Genomic DNA, 22,624 nt, shown 5'->3' on the forward strand with positions numbered 1-22,624 from the left:
CTTTCCTGCCCTTGCTGGTGGTTGGCTGTGCCTTCCTGAAAACCTACTTTTCCCACCTTGCTGCCAATGTGCTTCAGGACTGTTAGTTGAGAAAAACTTTCCTGAGCAGCTGCAGGCAGTGAGCTTGAAGGTCACGTAAGGAACTCAGACCAGGCCTGAGCTTCCCCGCTCAGTCTGGCAGCAGTGGCATGCCCACCTCCTTGAGCACCTCATTCTGTGTCACCTGGCCAGGCCAAGCACTGCCTGGTGCATCCTCCTGCCCCTCAAGACAGCAGGGTTAAAGACAAAGGCTATTTTATTTAACAATAAGCATAAGAACAGTCCTTCAATAAATACAACCTAAAGGTACAAAGAGAAGCCACAACACTCAGGAAAAGAATTAAGAAACTCTGGGTCTTAAAGCAACAATGGATACAAGATTCTTTAACTGTGGGGTAGGGAGGGGTCCTCTGAGACCTCACCCCCTACCCCAGGGAGGGTGGGGACATTGTCCAGGAGGCCCAGGGACAACCACTCAATTCAGGACTTTTGCCTGCAGCTCCCTTCCTTCTGATCACTGGACTGCTACACACCAACTAATCTAAGAAAAAAAAAAAAAAAACACTTTTAGGCCCCCACTCTAGGGGCCTAGATCCTGAGACAGGCTGGCTGGCTCAAGGTCACCTCCCTGACTAGCCTCCTGGCAACCTGGCCTCAAGGTCATGATCTGCAGCCTGAGAAAGTTCCTCGGGGCCATAGGGTTTCACCCCAAACTCAGCTCAAGATGCCAGGATTTCTGGAACTGGAACTGTTGGTGACCCAGGCTCGGGGCTTTGCAAGGGGCAATTGGCAATATCTGGGGAACAGCATGTTGACCCTTGATGGTCCGGAGGACCCCCCAGAAGAGCATGGAGCCTGCACTAGCCTGCCCTTGGCCTCCCAGAACACAGTTTAGCCTTGCTAGCATATTCGAGACAGCGCTCACCTCAGAGGACACACCGCCTCCTACCAGATTCCCCAAGTGACTCAAAGTCTGGAAAGTGGGAAAGAAAGGTCCAGAGAGGCCTGCTCACCCTCTGGGCCACCTCACTGGGAAGCCAGCACATCCCCAGGTCCAGCTTTGGGCCTACAGATGGTCATAGGGGTGGGGCTGCTAGACAGAGGGGAGAAGAGCGCCCGCAGGGTCCCTGAGAAGGGCGTCTCGGGGAAGGCATACAAGAGTGAGCCATCAGTCACACTGTAGAAGGACAGATGTCCAGCCTCGTAGTCTAGAAATATACCCACGCGCCTGGGTGGGTCTCGGAGTGGGGCAAAGGCCCGTTCTGAGGAGTTGTAGTAGCTTCCCAGGAACACCAGGATCCAGAATCCGTTGCCTGCGAACAGCTCACCCTTCTCCTTGCGGTTGGCGTTCTCTCTACAGACACCCAGGGCCCAGCTGGCACGCTCACCCACCTCCACCTCCCAGTAGTGGCGGCCCGAACTCAGGGGCTCCCGGCCTAGCACGCAGGGGCCCGGGTCAAAGCGCTCGGGGCTGTCAGGCAGGGCCTGCCGCAAGTCCCCCCGCCGCACACTCTTCCTGTCATCCGAGAGAACCAGCTCGGGGTTGGCAGTGTCTGGGTCCAGCGTCACGTCTCCTGCAGACAGAGCTCCAGATCACAGCAAGGCCAGCTGCCCGGGGCCTGTCCACCGCACCAGCTGGTTGCGCGGGCGCGCGCACGCACATGCACACGCACATGCACACGCACACACACACCCATGTGCTCCTTCCCTGAAAAGATCACCTAACACCTCTTAGGCGCAACTTGGAATGTTCTAGAAAGTTGTCCAGGCTTCCTTAGTGATTTCTGGGGTTTCTATATTCAGTATTTTATTGGATAGAGACAGAGAGAAATTAAGGATGGGAGAGACAGGAGGAGACTGAGACATCTGCTACACTGCTTCACCACTTGTGAAGCTTCCCCACTGCAGGTGGGGACCAGGGCTTGAACCCGGGTCCTTAAGCATGGTAACTTGTGCTCAACAGGTTGTGCCACCATATGCCACCCCCCCATGTTCATTCTTTCAGCCCCTAGATTTTGCCTGCTGGCCAGTTTTGGCTGCATGGACCCTCTGGCAACAGCCTAGCCTGGGGCAGGTGGCCTGTGCAGCCCTTTTCCTAAATGCATCAGTCAAGAGCCCAGATCTGGCTGCCTGTCTCCCCCCACAGACCCCTCGCCCCGACTTTTCCCATGTATAAGCTTCAGGAGCATACCCCTCCAGCAGGGCTTTGTGCCCAGCACCTCCCCAGTAGTAGTGACCTCTCGAATAGACCACACCCACCTCGGAACCTCCGCAGAGCCTCCAGCAGGCCCGGCACCCTGCACACCGTCCTCATCTCCATGGGCACCACCTCGGGAGGCTGCAGCTTTACGTCCTGGACCCTGGAGGGGCAGCCTGCGTCATGCCCACCAGGATCCGACCCACACCCTGCCCGTCTGCCCCGGGGAACGGCCCCGGCTCCTACCTGCGCAGGGTGTCCCTGACATCCTGTAACAGAGACACGTATGGTGTCAGCGCGAGTCATTTGGCCTTGGCCCCTCCTACCTCACTGCAGACACGCCCCACCACCACCACCACCACCACCACCACCACCACCACCACCACCACCACCACCACCACCACCACGTCATGGGTCCCATGCATTTCAGACACTGCCTGAGATGCCATCACTCCCTCCCCCACCACCATGCTGCGCACTGTGGGATGCCAGCACAGGCCCCAGAGCACAGGGCCAGCTTACCTGCAGCAGCCCCAGTGCCGGCAGCTGACAGCGGCCCTCCAGCTCTGAGATGAGCTCGGCCAGCTGTGTGCTCTGCTGCCCCAGACGGGCGGCGCTCTCCCGCAGGGGGGGCAGCACCTCCAGCTCCTCCTCCTCCAGCTTCTGCAGCAGCCGCTGCTCCTCCTCCACTAGCAGGCGCCGCAGGCGGTCAAACTCAGCCAGCACATTCTGCCTCTGGCTCTCAATCATCTTCTGTGGGTGTGCAGGGTGGCCGAGGGGCTGGGGTTCAGGGACCAGACCCCCGGATCTAACACCCGGGCATCCCCAATGTCCCAGATCTCCATCACCTCCCAGCTCCCAGCTCCACTATTCCAGTGCTACTAGGGCTGTCTGCCTCTCAGTCTTCCCCAGCCCCCCAGTTCGCCGCTGGAGGTGGGTTATAAGTGGGTCTGGAGCAAGGGCGTTCTGCCTTATGCAGAAGTAAGGGGCTGCCAGGGTCCCTTGGAGCCACCTGCCTGCCACAGGGAGTAGGTCTCCTCTGCCTGAGTCTGAAACAGCAGCGCGTCCTCCATTTGCTTCCGCAGATGCTCCAGAGACTTCTGCAGCTTCCCCTGGAGGAGGGGCGGTGGGAGTGACCTTGCCTGGCCAATGCCAGCTGCACCCACACTCCAAGGACAGGGTTCAGACAGGGATTGGGCTGGGAACTACCTGGTGTACAAATCCAGCTCTGCACCCTCATCCCCATCTCAAGTCTCTTTCCTCCACAGTCCTGTGCTGCATCTTTGGGGCTCCCAGGCCAGCAGGCAGGCAGGCAGGCAGGCCTGCACCCTCTTTTCAGCCCTCAGGCTGAAGCCAATTTACATTAACCTAATACTACAGTCTCGGGTCTGGCAGAGAGAGGAGGCCCAGGATGGGGGCTGTGCTGTTCCGTGGAGGACAACCAGCCACAGCTCGGAGGTGGGGGAACAGCTGGGGCACCCTCCCCTCCTCGGGGCACAGTAGGTGCCAGTCCATTGAAGGAGGTCAACTATGCCACCCCAAACAAGCTACTTATATTACTGACTTGGTTTTTAATAGAGAGAGAGAGAGAGAGACAAAGAAAGATAAAGTGTGCAAGAGACTACAGCACTGAAGATTCCTTCAGCACGGTAGGAGCAGGACTTGAACCTGAGGTGTGCATATGGTAAAGTGGTGCACTATGCTTGTGAGCTACTTCATGGTTCCTAGTTATTCTGAACTGAGGGAGACAGAAACCACAGCTGCAGGAGCAGCTCTCAACTTTTCTCCTGCTTTGGGGTGGGGGGTGTTTCTGTGAGGAGGCTGCCCCTCTCTTCCAGGAAGGGGTTCTACTGAGACAGACCCAAGGTGGCCCTAGAAATCCATAAGCACCCCAAATCCTTTCCAGCCATATCCCCACACCAATCCTCCTTCCTTGCAAGGGCACATCAGCCACGGTCTCTTTGGGTTTTCAGTGAATCCCCTTCTGCACAGGCAATGTAACTGGCTGAGGACATGACATGCTGCTGCCTAGGAAGTAGTGCAGTGGGGTATCACAGGTGGCAGAGAGATGCTCTGCTACTGTCTTTCACTAATAAACTAAAAAGAAAAAAAACTTAAAAAAACTAGAGTGGAAATTATATGACTACAGTTCTGTCCAGTGTTAATTCAAAGGCCTCTTTCTCCAATCAAACAGAAGAACTAAGAGGTGGAAGAGCAGTGTTCCTCCCCTGAAGAAAGGCTTGAGGGGCCAGGCAGTGGCGCCCTGGGTTAAGCACATACGTTACAGCACACTAGGGCCCAGGTTCAAGGCCTTGTTCCCCACCTGCGGGTGGAAAGCTTCACAAGGGGTGCAGGTGTCTCTCTCTCTCTCTATCTCCTCTCATCTCTCAATCTGTCTCTATCTAATAATAAAAATTATAGGGTTGAGTGCTGCCCCCCTAGACTCGGGGCTCTGGAGAGCTGTTGTCACTTCCTGCTTGGGGCGCTGGCCAGGAGTCAGGTCCCCACGGGACCTTACACCTGGGGGAGAAAAGCCTCCGGAATTCCTGTTGTTGGGGGGCTTGTCCAGTGACATGGAGACACAGCGCCCTGGGGTGCCCCCCAGCTCCTCTCTGTGAGTCACCGATTGGTGCCACGGCCACGGGGTGACTCCCACCGGGCTAACCAGCCCAGGGGACGGCAACTACGGGGCCTGAGAACTGTCCCTGTGCCCCCCACACACCCTCGGCTCCGGAGCCACTCGGGGGCGCCCCCTCCCGCCCCCCGCGGCACCTTGAGGTCGTCGGCCGCGTCCTGCAGCGGCCGCACGCGGTGCGCCCAGTGCTCCCGGGAGCGCTCGCAGGCGGCGCACAGCAGGCGGAGCTCGTCGGTGCAGAAGGCGGCCAGCGGCTCGCGGTGCGCGGCGCACACGCCCTGCGGGACCGGCGACGGCGGGTGCAGGCGCCGAGCCATCTCGGCCATCTTGGCGAGCGGGCGGTTGGGCCGCAGGTTGCGCTGCGGGGACAGCTCGCGGCACTCGGGGCAGGCGTAGGGGCCCTCGGGCTGGCCCCAGCAGCGCCGGATGCACTCGCGGCAGAAGTTGTGGCCGCAGTCGGTCATCACCGGGTCGGTGAAGTAGTCGAGGCAGATGGCGCAGGTGGCCTCCTCCTGGAGGTTGGTGGACAGATCGGGGGCGGCCATGGCGGGGCGGCGGGGCGGCGGGGCGGCGGGGCGGCGGGGCGGCGGGGCGGCGGGGCGGCGGGGCGGCGGGGCGGCGGGGCGGCGGGGCGGCGGGGCGGCGGGGCGGCGGGGCGGCGGGGCGGCGGGGCGGCGGGGCGGCGCGGGGCGCAGCCGGAAGAGGCTCCGCGGCGGAAGCAGGAAGCAGCTGGTTTTTTGTGTTTTTTTTTTTTTTGGAACAACCGCTTTGGCTCCCGATTGGCCGCAGCCTGTCATGCGACCGGCTCCAGACTGAATTGGAGGGTGGCTGCCGGGTGACCTGGGCGCCTAACCAACCTAGCCTGGCCTTGGGTCCTGGAAGAATGGGGTGCGCGGACCCACCCTTGACCGTTACCCTCAGATACCCTAAAACTAGGGGAGTCCACCAGCTGTCCCTGCAAATGCCCCCCGAGTGTCCCTGATACCCAAGGTCACAATGAATGGGGTGTGGGCCTGGGCCTGCAGGGACTGTGGCATTGCCTCTGGGATTCTGATGACTAATACATGGAACTTGGGGTGGGGTGGGGTGGAGAGGGAGTGAGAGGAAACCACTCACCACCACCCCCTCATAATTTTTTTGGGGGGTGGTGGTGAGTTATTTATTAAATTAAAAAAATATTTATCCCTTTTGTTGACCTTGTTTTATTGTTGTAGCTATTGTTATTGATGTCGTTGTTGTTGGATAGGACAGAGAGAAATGGAGAGAGGAGGGGAAAACAGAGAGGGGGAGAGAGACACCTGCAGACCTGCTTCACCGCTTGTGAAGCGACGCCTCTGCAGGTGGGGAGCTGGGGGCTCGAACCAGGATCCTTACGCGGGTCCTTGCGCTTCGCACCACCTGCGTTTAACCCGTTGTGCTACCGCCCAACTCCCAATCCTTATTTAAAAAACAGTATTTTATCTGTATTTATTGGATAGAGACAGCCAAAAACTGAGAGGGAGTGGGGAGAGAGGGAGAGAAATAGACACACACCTGCAGACCTGCTTCACTACTCACCAAGCTTCCCCTCTGCAGATGTGGACTGGGGGCGGTTCCTTGTGCATTGTAACATGTGCACTCAATCAGGTGCGCCACCACCTGCACCCCCCACCCCCATCTTTACACTTTGAGTTTGTGTCCCAACATGCACACTGCAGGAAGGTGAAAAGGTGTTTTAAGGGTTCTGCTGGAAAAGTGTCACTTCTCTAGAGGAGTCAGATTGGGGGCTTGGGGGGGGAATACCAGGGTCTTGACTGTGGCAATCTGTGTCATTAAGAAGCTAGTGGGTTTCAGTGGGGTGTGTGTGTGTGTGTGTGTGACCTTTAGACTCACTGCATCAGGTGTGTTTGTCTATTTACAGACAGGACTTGGGTAATGGAGAGAGAGCTCAGTGGTTAGTGCATATGCCTTGCCATGTGCCCACACAGCCCGGGTTCAAGTCCTGGCACCACATGGGGAGATGCTAGAGTGTTACCCAAAGTCTTATAACAATCACCCTCAGCAGAGATTCAAGAGACATTCCAGGAATGTGAGAACACAGTTTATTGATGTTAACAAGACACAGAACTCATGCTCTTCAAGAACGCTGTGCCCCAAACATCAGGGAGGCACAGGTTATACAGGGGGCTGCAGGCTGAGTGCAGAAGGCGTCTCACAGAAGTGGATGGAGCAAGGTTAGGGGGTGGGGATCTTCGATACCTTGCTCAAGGTCTGGTTGTCTTAGTTACTGGTATCCTTTCCTACATAGCTGTGTCTGGGGGAAGGTTAGTCTCAAGATTTCCTGGAACACCGTTTTAAGGGGGTCATATAGCATTCAGTGGCTGTCTTGGAGATGGGCAGGATAAGACATGCCACAGGGGTGGAGGAGACCTTCCTTAAGACCTGGTGTTATCCAGCCAGACACGTCTGGGGCTCATCTTCTGTATGTTACGGCTTCCTGCAGGAGTTTGGCTAGTCAACTCTTTGCCTTGTTCTCTTTTTATTTATTTATTTATTTATTTATTCCCTTTTGTTGCCCTTGTTTTATTGTTGTAGTTATTGTTATTGATGTCATTGTTGGAAAGGACAGAGAAAAATGGAGAGAGGAGGGGAAGACAGAGAGGGGAGAGAAAGATAGACACCTGCAGACCTGCTTCACCGCTTGTGAAGTGACTCCCCTGCAGGTGGGGAGCCAGGGGCTCGAAATGGGATCCTTACGCCTGCCGTATGCTTTACATTGGTTTGTTCTAGCCCTCCCCCACCAAGAGAATTAGATCAGTCCAGTTAGTTTTCGCAGGCCGCTTGGCCCCGCCCCTAGGAACCCCGCCAGAGTTCCAGGGTTCCTGAGTTCCAGAGTAAGAGAGAGTGCTTGTGCCGCTGCAGAGACAGCAGAGTTCTGTTTGGTGATTAGTTTGGTTTAGTTTATGAATCGTTGTTCCTGAATAAAGAAATACAGCTTCCCTGCCCAGCCGTTGTCTCCACGTCTCTGTTACCCACCCGTGAAGCTAGCCCGGCCAGCTAGAGCCGCCCACCCCCATGCAAATGTCCGTCGAGAAAGTACGCCCCCCAGAGGCAAGAAATGTTTTTTTTTTTAAGCTGATAAAGTTTAGCCCACAGAGGCAGATATGGCCCCCTCAGGCCTTCCCTTAACAGCACGCTGGTTTTTGTTACTCGCTTACATATTTCTCCATGTTTGTGCCAGTTTCTTTTTTAAAAATGCCTGTATGATATATGTTTCTGTTCACCCCACACCCTTGATACTTTTTTTTTTATTAAAGGATTAATTAACAAAACCATAGGGTAGGAGGGGTACAACTCCACACAATTCCCACCGCCCAATCTCCATATCCCACCCCCTCCCCCGATAGCTTTCCCATTCTCTATCCCTCTGGGAGCATGGACCCAGGGTCATTGTGGGTTGCAGAAGGTAGAAGGTCTGGCTTCTGTAATTGCTTCCTCGCTGAACATCACACCCTTGATACTATAGTCATTTAGTTAAAAAGAAAAGGGGGAATTGTATGCTTTACATTGGTTTGTTCTAGCCCTCCCCCACCAAGAGAATTAGATCAGTCCAGTTAGTTTTCGCGGCTGCTTGGCCCCGCCCCTAGGAACCCCGCCAGAGTTCCAGGGTTCCTGAGTTCCAGAGTAAGAGAGAGTGCTTGTGCTGCCACAAAGAGACAGCAGAGTTCTGTTTGGTGATTAGTTTGGTTTAGTTTATGAATCGTTGTTCCTGAATAAAGAAATACAGCTTCCCTGCCCAGCCATTGTCTCCGCGTCTCTGTTACCCGCCTGTGAAGCTAGCCCGGCCAGCTAGAGCCGCCTAATTTTAACAACATACGCCGGTCCTTGTGCTTTGCAATACCTGTGCTTATCCTGCTGTGCTACAGCCCGACTCCCCCCTTGTTCGCTTTTTATTTCAAGAACACGCAGGACCCACCCTGGTGCTGTAGTCTGTTCTTTTCTCTTCTGTCTCTGAATGATAAAGCAGCTGGGAAGCAGTGAAAGCTTGCATGTGTGAGGCCCCAATGGGATGTGTGACTGGCCCCTCTGAAGCACCTGTCAGCACACTGTCGAAAGTTGACAGCTTTAATAATGGCTACATCTCGGCGGTGTGGGGTGCCCCATTCCACAGAAGGCTCTCAAATGCCAGATCCTGGGTGGGCCTGGTAGGTAGCTTGTGCTGAGCCTGCCCACATCATCTGCCCTCAAAACCAGGCATTTCAGACACCCCCACCCCCCTAGCCCCCATGTCCTTAACCCCTCACCCACAGGGTCACTGTAGAGATGACCATCTGTCCTGACTTGGGGGTCCCGAGGCAGAAGAAGGGCTGCAGTGGGCCAGGGAAGGCTTCCTGGGTGTAGGTGTGCAGGTGTGAGCCATCAGTCAGGTTGTAGAAGGAGAGCTCCCCAGCCTCGAAGTCCAGGAAGACTCCTATGTGGCTGGGGGGCTCCGTGATTGTGATGGGGCTGAGGGTCGGCAACACTGACGCGTACTTCTTCCCCTTGGACAGCTGCACCACCCAGAACCCGTTCTCAGGCGACTTAGGGACCCTGTCCCTCCGGCTCACATTGTCCCTGCACACGCCCAGGGCCCAGAGCGCATCGCCTGTGAGGTTCATGCCCACCTCCCAGTAGTGGCGCCCCGAGGAGAAGGCCTCCTTGCCCACGGCACAGGGGTAGGCCAGGAAGCGGTCCTGGCTGCAGGGCGTCTCGTCGGGCAGGGTGCTGAGGTAGTGCCTCTGGCGGCTCTCATACAGGACAAGGTAGGGGTACGCTGTAGTAGGGTCCGGTACCACATCCTCTGCACGCAACCCAGGCACATGAGAGGGGCCTTCAGCACCAGGGGTGGGGGTCCTGACTGACCCCATTTCCCCCCAACCTCCCAAGCCTCGCCCACCCTGCCCTGCCATGTCCAGTGTGACTAGGGGTCACTCTATGTCCTGACTGTCCAGCCTGCTGAGGACATGGGGTGGGGGTGTCCTCATGGGTGTCCCCTCCAAGGAGGGGCTGTCTGGGCCCAGACTGAGTGTCCAGTCAAGGTTGACACCCCCTAATCCATGGCCTGGGCCCCACTTACCTTGGAAACTCCTGAGCATCTCTATTTGCCCAGGGACTCTGCACACAGTCCTCAGCACAGTGGTGGTGGCCTCTGGGTACTGCAAGTTCAGGCTGCTCCTCCTCCAGTGGACATAGGCCTCACTGTCCCCACCAGCCCCACACAGAGCCCTCCCTGCACTTGTCACCACCTCTGCCATGGACAGCCACGCACCTCTCCTGGTAGTCCTTCATATCCTGGAAAGACATGAGGGAAGGAGAGATGGGGAGCATGCTAGAGGGAGCTCACTTAGCAGAGGCCACACCTTCCCATGTGTGATGAGGCCCTGGGTTCAAGACCTGGCACCAGAGGGGAGAACCATGGATGGTGAAGCAGTGTAGCCTTTCTTCTCCCTCTGTATATATATCTGGCAGAGAAAACATAATGCTTATGCAAAAGACTTTCATGTCTGATGCTCTGAGGTCCTAGGTTCAATCCCCAGCACCACCATAAGTCAGAGCTGAGCAGTGATCTGGTATATGTATCTTTCTTTCTCTGAAATAAAATATTAACACACACATACAAAAGAATATTTGGTTAGAAAGTTCTGAGTTGGGAGTTGGGCAGTAGTGCATGTAGCACAAAACGCAAGGACCAGTGGCGTAAGGATCCCGGTTCGAGCTGCCGGCTCCCCACCTGCAGGAGAGTGGCTTCACAAGCGGTGAAGCAGGTCTACAGGTGTCTTTCTCTCCCCTTCTGTCTTTCCCTCTTCTCTCCATTTCTCTGTCCTATCCAACGACAGCGACATCAACAACAACAATAATAATTACAACAATAAAACAACAACAAAAAGGGATAAATATTTTTTTTAAAGTAAGTTCTGAGTTCATTCCCCAGAACAGCATTACAAATGAGAGAGAGTAGGGGCCAGGCGGTGGCACACCTGGTTGAGGGCACAGGTTACGGTGCACAAGGACCCAGGTTCGAGCCCCATTCCGGGGAAAGCTTTGCAAGTGGTAAAGCAGTGCTGCAGCTGTCTCTCCTACTCTATCACCCCCTTCCCTCTCGATTTCTGGCTGTCTCCCGTAAATAAAATAAAGATAATTTAAAAAAAATTTTAAATGAGAGGGAGAGGAAGGTGGGGCTCCAAGCCCACCCTCACCCCACTTTGGAGCAAACCTGCGCTCTGCAGCCTCTCCTTCCAAGAAATGCCTTCAGACCCACCCTCTCCCCAGCCCTCCCCTTCTGCCCACCCTGGCTCCAGGCCCACCCGAGACACTGGTGCTTCATCTAAGCCTGGCACTTCATTCTCCCCTACTTGGACTGATGCCCGAGGCCCTGCTGGTCTGTAGGAGGCGGCCCCAAATCTCAAATGGATGTGGCCCAAGTGAAATAAGCCAACCCATCAAGTAAAGAGGGTAACTCAGGGGTAGAGGGGCAGAGAAATGACCCTTGAGGGGAGCATCCTGTGTCTGCATTTCTAGGGGCAGATCTAGAGGGTCCTGTCATGTTTGCCCATCTTCTGGCTGCATCCAGGAGCCAGACATCTAACCCAGCCAGGTTCCCACCCTTATGCCCCCAACTGCCAGCCAAGGCACTGGGTGGGCACCCAGCAGTGCTTCCGGGAGGCAGTTCAGCAGGCTGGAAGGCCAGATGTCCCAGTTATTAGTGCCACAGTTTGAATGCACTAGGACACTTTGGGAGGGGGGAGAGTGACAGAATCCACTGGCTATAGGTCCTTTGTCAGGACAACAGACAAAACTGGAACTAACTCAGACAGTGGTAGGACCAGCACCTAGCATTTGACAATGGCTTTGGCTGTATGAGCACATGTGTCTGGAGAGAGAGGAAGAGAGAGAGCAAGATATATATATATATATATATATAGAGAGAGAGAGAGAGAGAGAGAGAGACACTAACGGCTCCAGTGTGAAATATGTTGCCCTCAACAGATTCCATGACCCCATGTACTCAGTCAGGCAAGTTGCCCACTGGTGGGATACAGGGTCTATTTTCAGCTGACTGTCCCGATATTTCCCTGCTGGCACCCGTGAATGAGGCTGTGCTTGGAGATGGAGAATCTCTCAGAGGTGATTATGTTATGTCACCGGGCTAGGTCCTAGTCTGTTAGGACTGTGTCCTCATAAGAGGAGGCTACCACACCACACCCACAGAGAGGGCCTGGCATCTACACAGCAAGGAGAGGCCTTAGGAAGCAGCTCTCTGGCACCTGGCTCCCAGACTTCCAGTTTCTGGGAATGGGAGAAGGCTGGGTGCTGTCTGAGGCCTGTGCTTGGTGATCCTACAGCCCGTGCAGTGCAGACTGAGGTGGCTCCTCAGCAGGGGGTAGGAGCTCCTCACCTTCAGCATCTGCAGCGGTGTGTGTCCACCCTGGTCCTCCAGCCTCAGCAGCAGCATCTCCAGCGAGTGGCCCTGTTGCTCCAGCGCTGCCCGGCTGCCTTGCAGCCTGGATGCTGTCTCCTCTTCCTCCTCCTTCAGGATCTGCAGGAGCCGCTGCTCCTCCTCCGCCACCAGGAGGCTGGCCTTGCGGAACTCCGCCACAATGAGCTGCCGCCGCTCCTCCACCTTCTCCTGCGGTGGGCTGCACGTGAACCCTGGATCCCCATGCCCCATCGTGAGGGGGACCCACTGAGCCCCAAATGGCAGTGTCCTTGAACCCTGCACCCTGACTCTAGTGCCCTCTAGAGCCAGATTCCAGTGGTGGAGAGGCCTTGCCTTTCAGGGTCCCACCTTCTTGTCCACAAGGGGTGGTGAGTCCCACCTTGGGTCTGGGAGGTCCCCGACTCCACCCACCACCTGCCTGCCACTCGGCCAGGGTCTCCTCCTCCTGGACCTGCAGACTTGCTGTCTTCATCATCTCCACACGCAGCTCCTCCATGTCCTCCTCCAGCTTTGACTACAGAAAAAGAGCCTGCAAGAGCCGGCCTCAGCCGCCCCTCCACACTACCACACTGGAGGATGCCCAGGGAAGCAGCATCCACCCCAGGGAGACAGACACAAATGACCTCCAAAATGAGTCCTTTTGGCGGGAGGATTGTGATTTATTAATTTTTTTCCCCACGCCATCAGGGTTATGTATCGCTGGGGCTCAGCGCCTGCATAACAAATCCACCCACTCCTGGCAACCATTTTTTTTCTTTTTCTTTTACTTTTTTCTTTTTGGATAGCACTGATAGAAACTGAGTGGAGAGGAGGGAGAGGTACAGTGGGACATCTGCAGGCCTGCTTCCCAGTTCGTGAAGCTCCACCCTCAGTCCCCCATGGATGGGGAGCGGGGGCTTGAACCCCAGTCCTCAAGCATGCTAACAAGCCACTGGTGCTGCTAGAAGTCAGGGATTGCAGACAGTCCTTCCAGCCTGGGTGGGAGCACCACTGGAGGCACTGCCTGCTCCTTCAGGGAGCCGGGCGTGTCCCCCACCCACCTTGTACTCCTGCACAGCCTCCTCGACGGGGAGTACCCTGTGGGTCCGGTGCTCCCGGGACTCCCTGCATACGACGCAAATGGGGTTCTGGTCGTCCTCGCAGTAGAGCTTGAGCAGCTCCTGGTGCACCCGGCACAGGTCACTTTTGCGCAGGCCCGGGTGCTGCCGCGCCATCTCGGCCACCTTGGTCAGCAGGCGGTTGGGCCGCAGGTTCCTCTGTGGGGACAGCTCGCGGCACTCGGGGCAGGGGAAGGTGCCCCTGCGCTTCCTCCTCCCCTTCTTGCCCTTGGACTTCTCCCAAGTCAGCTGGATGCACTCGCGGCAGAAGTTGTGGCCACAGGCGGTCATCACTGGGTCTGTGAAGTAGTCGAGGCAGATGGAGCAGGTGGCCTCCTCCTGCAGCTTTCTGGCAAGTTCTACAGCATCCATGGCTCCTGGTGAGGAACACAGTGTCTGCCCTGAGCCTGGGTTCCCAGTGGGCCCAGCTGCCTCCCCGAGGACCGACAAAGGCCCTCTCCCCACCAGCTGGCGGTCAGGGTCCCCAGATGCCCTATGCTGGGCTGACTCCCACCCAGGTTTATCAAGAATTCTGCCAGATCAATGTGAGACACTCCATAGGAATGGTGGGTTGAGTTCCTCACACCCCGCCTGTGAAGTGTGCAACCTTTACCTTGAACAGGAGCCCCATCACGTACACAAACCCTCTCCCCAACAAGTCTCCTCTGAGTGAGTCTTCATCCCCTGAGCTCCCTCTGCTCTGAGCCACACACCCCACCCCCACAGTCCCTCTCCCTCTACTATTTTGCAGCAGTGCCCCCCATACACACACCCCTTTAATTACCTACCGCCAGGGTTATTGTTGGGGCTCAGAACTTGCACAACAAATCCTGGCAACCATTTCCCCTTCCCCCTCCCCCTTTTCTTTTATTGGCTAGGGCAGAGAAAAATTGAGAATGGGAAGGGGAGATAGGAAGAGAGAACAAGAAACACCTGCCGACCTGCTTCACTGCTTGTGAAGCTTCTTCCTTGTAGGTGGGAAGCAGAGGCTTGAACCCAGATCCTTGTGTACGGTAACATTTGTGCTCAATGGGGTGTGCCACAGCCAGGCCCTTTCTGGACAGTTTTAATGCCAAGGGAATCTCTAAGAAATGGTCTTGCAACACAAGAGAGAAAGAGTGCTCTCCCACCTGGCGCTAGGCTGGCCAAGGTTCTCTTTAACCAATCTTGGCTTGGGCTTCTGGAACTTTCCAACCAGAACTCGGATTTCTGTTCTTCTCTGTGTTGTCCAGGCCACACGAGAGCCCTGTTAAGTAGGCTGAGCTAGGCCATACTTACCCGACATCTCTTCAGTAATTTTCCATCAGTGGCGTGGGCTTTGCTCCTGGCCTGCAGATTCCCACCTCCTGGTTAACTTAGAATTGAGTCTGGTTCTGTGCTGAGCTCTTGGGCCCCTATTGCAACAGTCCTAAAAATACACAAATAAAACTGGGTTCACCAGTCTCTCACCCAGTTCTGGTTTAGGGTTGAGAAGGTGTGTGCATGCACATAGACACACACACTGAGGTCAGTATACCTGTGACCATCTGCAGTGGGACCCAGCTCTTCTGGGCCTGGGGCAGACATGTCATTGTGGCTGAATTACACAAGGAAAATGAAAACAACTTGAACTAGGAGAGCCGCCCCCCCCCTTCCCTTTTGCTGCATTTTCATGTGTCTGTCTGCCTGTCTGTGTGTGTGTGAGAGGGAGAGAGACCCCACCACTCCCAGCTGGAGTTGGATTTGCCCAGCCTTTGCAGTCAGGCTTTCCTTTCACTCCCAGCTGGCACTACTGCTAAGGGGCGGGGGTAGCTATGGACAGCAGGGTGGCAGTTGGCAGTCTAGGGGACTGGGCTCTATCTGGGGCTGCTGTGGGTCCAGGGTCACCAGAGAGCTGCCCTCAAGTCCCAGAGATGTTCCTCTAGATACTGGTCTCAACCAGTTAATCTGATTTCCATTCAGAACCATCTTCAAAGTCCGGGTAGCCCTGAGGTGACTGAGGTGCAGAGGGCTGTGTCCTACAGGGGTTGGGGGTGCACGGGGTCTCTGGCTGAGCCTCAGTGTCGCGAGATGAGCACCCCCGCCGGCCCTGGAGGAGCTGGTACTCACTGCGGGACGGGACGGGGAAGGTGTGCAAACAGCGCAGGAAAAGCCCGCGTTTGGCCGCTGGGGACCGAGCCACCGGGGTGGGGCTGCAGGGCATTGTGGCGTCAGAGGGCGGGAGGCTGAAGGCTTAGGGGGCGGCGGTGGATCCTGGGGTGCAGCCCTGCCCAGCAAATGGAACCTCTGCCGTGGAGGGGAGAGGGGGATGCGGAGCAGGGAAGGGCTGACAGCAGGAGAGGCCGGGTGGGGAGGGGGTGAAGGGTTCACTAACAGAGGCCGCGAGGGCAGAGGGGCGTCACAGGAACCGCCCCCAGGGTAAACCGGCCCCACCCCTCGGACTCTGGGTCTCCAGGAGTGGGGGTTGAGGGGATATGGTAGGAATGCTGGGGCCTCCCTTCACCTTCCTAATTAAGCTCTGATCTGCGGGCCTTCCCTGCCCCCGGGACATATTGACAGCAGAAAAATACATAAATGGCGTTCGATTTTAAACACAGTTTCCTGGGAGCTTCCTAGGAAAGAGCTGGGACTCTCAAGGCTCATACACCATGAACAAAGGGACACAGGGCATCAGCAGCAGAGGAGTGACAAGACAGAAGATGGGGAGTTCAGAACTTTTTTGGGTGAGGTCATGGGGAGGTGATATGAGCAGCAGACAAGGATCATTGAGGGCTTGTCTCTGCAAACTCATCTTAGTGATTTCTTCTCTGGGGCGGGGTGGGGGTGGGCATCACAAAGGGAATTGATATCCTGCTTTTAGTCAGGAGGGCCTAGGGCTCATGCTGCATGTGCAGCTGTCACTTGCCTCCAGCTCAGAAATAACTTCTGTGCCAACCTATTCTGGCTCCCTACAAAGAGGAAGAGCTGGAAATCGCAACGGAGCAGGCTTGAGGCTCATGCACTATGCACAGGGGACATCAATAGCAAAGGAGTTAAGGACAGGTGTGTGTGGGGAGCCCCATCAGAGAGAAAATGGGCACATTAATGGCGGCAGAAGCAGCAGTTGCCTGTTTCTAGTAAGACGAGCGAGGGAATTAAGTAAAAAAATGAACTTCCAACAACAACAACATCAATAACTACAATAAAACAACAAGGGCAACAAAAGGGAATAAATACATATTTAAAGAAATGAAATGAACTCAAGGGAACTGGGCAGTGGTGCAGCAGCTTAAATGCACATGGTGGAAAGCGCACAGACTGGCATCAAGATTCTGATTTGAGCCGCCGGCTCCCCACCTGCAGGGGAGTCATTTCACAGGTGATGAAGCAGGTCTGCAGGTGTCTTTCTCTCCCCCTCTGTCTTCCCCTCCTCTCTCCATTTCTCTCTGTCCTATCCAACAACAATAACAATGGCAATAAACAAGGGCAAAAAAGGAAAAATTAAAATTAAATTAAAAATTAAAAAAAAGAAGTGAACTTAACTTGGTTGAGCTGGAATTCCAACTGCAATGGGAATTCAGTTTCCTTAGTCAGCTCCTTTGGGGAAGGAAAGAAGGAAGAGAAAGAGAGAGAGTGAGAGAGACCGAGACCCATAGGGCTCCCAAGGGAGATGTTTAAATTACAGACTTGTAACTTGTAGAGAAATAAGTCCCAGAACATCAAAGCTCAGCCTGCTGATTACACTTACCCAAAACAAGTGGTTATTATAAAACTTGGGGTTGTTGGTAAGAGACAGGGTCTTGGGAGTCGGGGGGGGGGGCGGTAGCACAGTGGGTTAAGTGCATGTGGTGCAAAGCACAAGGACCTGCATAAGGATCCCGGTTTGAGTACCCAGTTCCCCACCTGCAGGGAAGTCACTTCACAAGCTTGAAGCAGGTCTGCAGGTGTCTGTCTTTCTCTCCCCCTCTCTGCCTTCCCCTCCTCTCTCCATTTCTCTCTGTCCTATCCAACAGTGACAACAATAATAACTACAACAACAATAAAAACAAGGGCAACAAAAGGGAAAATAAATAAATAAATATAAAAAAAGAGACAGGGTCTTAATTGCTCCCACTACAAAGAAGTAATTATGGGCAGGGATAGAGGATAGAGCTGTTAGCTACAGTTAAGGTGATAACAGTATCTGGGGGGCCGAGCAGTGGCACACCTGGCTGAGTGCACACATTACCATGTGCAAGGTCCCAGGTTGGAGACCCTGCCCCCCACCTGCAGGGGGAATGGTTCACAAGCTGTGAAACAGGTCTGCAAGTGTCTTTCCTTCTCTGTCTCCTCCTTCCCTCTCAATTTCTCTCTATCCTAACCAATAATTTAAAAAAGGGGCAGGGTGGTCAACTGGGAGCAGTGGATTTATTGATTTATCTCAGAGCACTGCTCAGCTTTCATTTATGGTGGTGCTGGGAACTAAACCTGGGAACTCAGAGCCTCAAGCATGAAAGTAAGTTTGCATAACCATTATGCTGTCTCCCCAGCCCGAACAGTGGATTTATAGTGCTGGCACCAAGCCCCATCGGATAACCCTGGTGTCAGAAACACACACACAGAATCTGTATCTATCCTATCAGCACTTTGTACCCCTTAAATTACACAATGCTGTATGTCAATTATACATCTCAATAAAAAAATAGAGAAGGGGGCTGGAGAGGTATCTCAGGGGTAGAGCGCTTGCCTTGCTGTGGGTGTTACCTAGATTCAAGTCCCTGCACCACAGTACAGGAGGAAATTCTTGAGCTGTAGTTTCTTTCTCTCTACCTGAAAATAAGATAAAGTCAGCCCAAGATAGCAAAACTGTGCACATGTGAGGCCCTCACAGAATCACTTGCTAGGACAGAACTCATGCAGCATTCCTGCTGTAATGTTTTCTCTTTCTGCTTTCTCCCAATCATCTCTCACACGGTCATGCTAGATGGAAGCTGAAATATTCTCTGGAAAGTGAAAGACATTGTCACTCCATGTCTGCCTGGAAGGGCACCCAGCTACTCCACTTTCCAGCTCTGGCTCTCTGCTTTTGAGTAGAGGGTTCAAATGAAGCCCTGCAGGAACATGACCACATGTGTTCAAGTGGTCAGAAAAGCTAGGATCATTCATTCCCATGATCCTAACAGACTTCCACTAAACATGAGAATTGAGCAGTGGGTAAGACATCCTGTCAGATCCTGACCTGGGTACAAGGAACAGAATGACATGAATCATGCCCTTCTGTAGCTTGGTCCTTTGCAGAAAATTAAATTTTTGACATGGCAACAGTCCACATCTTAACCATCTGTACCCAGCCCCCAGTGCAGTTCACTGCCCAAATTTTTCTCCAAGGCCATACAGATACAAGTTGTGCCTGTGGAGCTTGGCACAACTCGGCAAGGATCTCATGAAGCACAGGAGAAGATAGAATGTCCAGACTGAATTTTTTAATTTTTTAATATTTATTTTTCCTTTTGTTGCCCTTTTTTATTGTTGTTGTAGTTATTATTGTTGTTGTTAGTGATGTTGTTGCTGTTGGACAGGACAGAGAAATGGAGAGAGGAGGGGAAGACAGAGGGGGAGAGAAAGATAGACACCTGCAGACCTGCTTCACCACCTGTGAAGAGACTCCCCTGCAGGTGGGGAGCCAGGGGCTCCAACCAGGATCTTTAACCTGGTCCTTGCGCTTTCCACTACGTAACCATAACCGTTGTGCTACCGCCCAACTCCCGTCCAGACTGAATTTTGAAGTCTAGAGCTAACTTTCTTAGTGGAATGCTGCTGTACCTGCATACACAAGGCTTTCTGGATAGCCCTTCAAAGCCACGCCTCCCATGAACTCACATGTCCCCCAACTGACTTCCAGCTTTCAAAGTTTCCTGCATCCTCACAGTTTGGGCTTACAAATCTTTGATAGAGTCAAGTTCTGATAAAACCCCCTTTGCATATTGACAGCACTGAGCTGTTACTGAAGGGGCTCTGTCTGGAATCTTCTGCATACAGGTCCCCCTAAACACACAGCAAAGTCTGACCACTTTTATTCATAAGTGCCAAGAACTCGTTTCAAACAAGCAAGACATTACAATGCCTCAGGTAAGGTTGCAACCAGCACACAAAGGAGAAAAAAGTGCTTTTAGGTCTTTACCCCCACAGCAACCTCACCTTGCCTCCGATTGCCCCACTGTCGGGCTTAGTGCCAACCACCTGGGCTTGGAGTTTCTTGGCAACTCAGCCTCACCTCAGGAACATGCCAACCTGCTTTATGGGGCTGGGGAGACTGAATACGAGTGCAGGAACGCGTGCCAGCCGCTGCTCTGCAGGTTAATGTCTTTCCAGCACCCTGACCTTTGCAATTGAGTTTCCACTGTGATTTCACCTCATTAAACTCCACACGTGTGAGGTGGTTGAGAATGGGTTAACATAACCAAAAGCACTTTCGGTCTAAGTGGCAGCAGAAGCACAACGGTTGGCCTCCACAGAGGCGCCCGGCCAGCGCACAGCCCTTTTTCTGAGAAGATGGTGGCCCTGAAAAGAGCCTTTTGGGGGGTGGGGTGGGGGGGAGGTGTAGAGTTCGAATCCGGCCAGATGGACGTTCAGACACGCTCCCCGCGGATGCGTCGCGCCAGCTGAATGTCCTTGGGCAAGATGGTCACCCGCTTCGCGTGGATGGCGCACATGTTGGTGTCCTCAAACAACCCCACCAGGTAGGCCTCGCACGCCTCCTGCAGCGCCAACAAGGCCGAGCTCTGGAAACGCAGTTGGATCTCGAAGTCCTGCCCGATCTCGCGCACCAGCCTCTGGAAGGGCCGCCTGCGGATCAGCATCTCGGTGGACTTCTGGTAGCGCCGGATCTCACGCAGGGCCACAGTGCCTGGTCGGTAACGGCGGGTCTTCTTCAAACCGCTGGTGGCCGGCGCGCTCTTGTGCGCCATCAAGACGGCCAGCTGCTTGCGAGGCGCCTTGCCGCCTGTGGACTTGCGTGCAGTCTGCTTGGTGCGGGCCATGAGTCCGCTGGGTCTTGAGAAGGAGGCGCGGTTGTCTTCTCTTTGAGGCTCTAGAGTTACAACTCGAATTGTGTGTGGGGGGGGGCATGCTTGCTTTTTTTTATAGAGACATCTGCTTTCCTATTGGCCAGCCGCTGGTTGGTGCATGATGAGTTGCTCTCTGATTGGCTTGTGAGGTGCTCCTGGGGCTCCTTCTGCTCCTGATCTTCTTGCCACGTGGTCTTGCCAGCCCACGTGGGCCTGTGTCCAAGGTTTCCCAAAAGCCTCTCAGGCCCCATGTCAGACTCTCCTCGGAGTGAGTCCGGCTCCTCACAGTTGTGCTGTGTCACATCTTACCTTTTCTTTTTAAGAATTTTTAAATTATCTTTACTGGATAGAGCAAGAAATTGAGAGGGGGGCAGTGATAGGGAGAGAGACAGAAAGACACCTCCAGCACTGCTTCACCACTTACAAAGCTTTCCCCCCTGCAGATGGGGACCCAGGATAGAACCGGGGTCTTTGGGCATTGTAACATGTGCTCTCAACCAGGTGAACCACCATCTGGCCCAGTGTCACTCTTTCTATACAGCACTTTAAATTCTCCAGTGTTCCCCTCCCACTCTCCAAGGGTGGGGTCAGGAAGAACCTTCCAGAAGCCTGCATTCCACATTCAGCTTTTACTTGGTGACAGTGTTGAATTTTCTCTCCAACACTGATCAAAGGGACCCAATGCTTTGTACCCTGCAGAGAATGTCCTTCTTCATATGATGAGATTCAGGGATGCCCCCTTTCTTACCCAGGACAAGGGTTGGCATAGACCCTACATACCTAATGTTTAACTAAACTGCTTGCCTCCATGATGGGAACATGCTTAATTGTGGGTCAAGAACCCTGATGTTTGACCGCTCATAACTGGTCAGCCTCAGGGTCAAATATGCCTTGACCCACAAGCCCATCAGCTTCCACACCCACTTCTAGTGTTGTTCATGCTTCCCTACAAAAGACCATCTTTCAAAGCTTAGCTCATGAGAGGTTTGCACACTGAAGGCCACAGTTTGGAGGGTGTTCACTTCATTCCAAAATGTTTCTCTTCAGCATTTAACTAAAGGCAGTTCTAAAACATCAGTTGCAACCATTTGGATCCTTCCCCCCCCCCCCCAGTTTTTTTTTTTTTCTTCTGAAAACAGGAAATAAAGTTCCAGGTGAAAGCAGGGCCAGGCAGTGGTGCACCTGATTAAGCGCACACACTATAGTACTTAAGGACCACAGTTCAAGCTCCTGGTCCCCACATGCAAGGGGAAAGCTTCACAAGTGATGAAGCAGAGTGGCAAGTGTCTCTCTCTCCTCTATCTCCAATTCCCCTCTCAATTTCTCTGTCTCTATCCAATAATAAATGAACTAAAATAATATTTTTAAAAAAGAGAGAGTTCAAGTTCCAGGTGGAAGATAACTATCCTATATCAGGAGGGGAAAAACAAAAACAAAAACTTCAGGCTTGAAGTCTGGCACAAGCAGGATTTGTTAAAATAATGCTTATCTTATTTTCGTCTCTCTGTATACTTCAGTTACCTTCCACAATTGACACTTTTTGTTCCACCCATTGTAAAAACATTTTTAAAGATTTGTTTCATTTTTAAAGAGACAAACTGAGAGCTAAGGGGGAGCGGAGAGTTAAGGGGGAAGAGGCACGTGCAGTACTGCTTCTCCCCCGCAGGTGGGGACCAGGGGCTTAAATGCTGACCCTTATAAATGGTCACATGTGCACCCTGTGAGGTGCACCACAGTCTGGCCCCACATTAAAATATGTTGTTCCCTTTGAGCTACAGGGATTTGAGCTGAGGGATTCTGTGTTATATAACATTAAACTCCTTTCCACTTATTTATTGCTCTTTTGTTAAGAAACTCTGCCCAGACCTAAAATGGGAGAATACTGCCTCAGGGCAGGGTCCTTCTACCCATCAGGCATGTGTGATTTATTTACCAGAGGACTACTCAGCTGACTTATGATGATGCTGGAGATTGAACCTGGGACTTTGAATAACTACTATGCTGTCACTGCAGCCCATGTGTGTTTAATTCACTGAGCAAATGCGGTACTTTCTTCAAGCCTGATTTCAATTAGCTCTTGCAGAGACAGTTAACTGAAAGTTTTACATTTCTGAACCTGGGTAACATCCAGTAATTGAGTGGGATATAGACCTGAGCTGTCCCATTTCACCTTCTGGAACAGCAGAGACCTGTGTC

The 22,624-nt window shown here is 53.7% G+C and overlaps 3 protein-coding genes across 4 annotated transcripts in view; all 3 read right to left on the minus strand.

The window, feature by feature from the left end:
• Nucleotides 1-277: 277 nt before the first annotated feature.
• On the minus strand, nucleotides 278-5,456 carry TRIM11 (tripartite motif containing 11). 2 transcript variants are annotated; one of them, XM_060197424.1, is made up of 6 exons: nucleotides 5,009-5,456; nucleotides 3,253-3,348; nucleotides 2,759-2,986; nucleotides 2,483-2,505; nucleotides 2,299-2,399; nucleotides 278-1,613 (listed from the first exon to the last, which is right to left on the minus strand). In XM_060197424.1, exons 1-6 carry the CDS (start codon nucleotides 5,414-5,416, stop codon nucleotides 1,066-1,068), a joined length of 1,404 nt encoding a protein of 467 aa, XP_060053407.1. In that variant the 5' UTR covers nucleotides 5,417-5,456; the 3' UTR covers nucleotides 278-1,065. The 2 variants fall into 2 exon arrangements, with proteins under 2 accessions (XP_060053407.1, XP_007535142.2); XM_007535080.3 differs by having other exon boundaries at nucleotides 2,759-2,989.
• Nucleotides 5,457-9,132: 3,676 nt separating this feature from the next.
• Nucleotides 9,133-15,666, minus strand: TRIM17 (tripartite motif containing 17). The gene is made up of 7 exons (XM_007535081.2): nucleotides 14,703-15,666; nucleotides 13,368-13,801; nucleotides 12,746-12,841; nucleotides 12,286-12,516; nucleotides 10,159-10,181; nucleotides 9,967-10,067; nucleotides 9,133-9,690 (listed from the first exon to the last, which is right to left on the minus strand). Exons 1-7 carry the CDS (start codon nucleotides 14,707-14,709, stop codon nucleotides 9,143-9,145), a joined length of 1,440 nt encoding a protein of 479 aa, XP_007535143.2. The 5' UTR covers nucleotides 14,710-15,666; the 3' UTR covers nucleotides 9,133-9,142.
• Nucleotides 15,667-19,418: 3,752 nt separating this feature from the next.
• The window catches only part of H3-4 (H3.4 histone, cluster member), an 82,189-nt gene continuing 78,983 nt past the window's right edge, over nucleotides 19,419-22,624 (minus strand). Inside the window, exon 2 of the mRNA XM_007535082.3 lies at nucleotides 19,419-20,490. Coding sequence (XP_007535144.1) covers nucleotides 19,991-20,401 — 411 coding nt within the window. The 5' untranslated portion in view covers nucleotides 20,402-20,490 and the 3' untranslated portion in view covers nucleotides 19,419-19,990. The remainder of the gene's footprint in view (nucleotides 20,491-22,624) is intronic.

This window comes from Erinaceus europaeus, chromosome 9 (assembly GCF_950295315.1).
Source record: "Erinaceus europaeus chromosome 9, mEriEur2.1, whole genome shotgun sequence".
NCBI lineage: Eukaryota > Metazoa > Chordata > Mammalia > Eulipotyphla > Erinaceidae > Erinaceus > Erinaceus europaeus.

Coding starts and splice junctions, on each gene's coding strand:
- TRIM11 (XM_007535080.3), bottom strand. CDS start 5,416: ATGGCCGCCCCCGATCTGTCCACCAACCTCCAGGAGGAGGCCACCTGC. Junction 3,349..5,008: donor ACGCGGCCGACGACCTCAAG/GTGCCGCGGGGG, acceptor CCCCTCCTCCAG/GGGAAGCTGCAGAAGTCTCT. Junction 2,506..2,758: donor CGGCACTGGGGCTGCTGCAG/GTAAGCTGGCCC, acceptor TCTCTGTTACAG/GATGTCAGGGACACCCTGCG.
- TRIM17 (XM_007535081.2), bottom strand. Junction 12,842..13,367: donor AGGCTGTGCAGGAGTACAAG/GTGGGTGGGGGA, acceptor CTTTTTCTGTAG/TCAAAGCTGGAGGAGGACAT. Junction 9,691..9,966: donor GATGCTCAGGAGTTTCCAAG/GTAAGTGGGGCC, acceptor GGTTGCGTGCAG/AGGATGTGGTACCGGACCCT.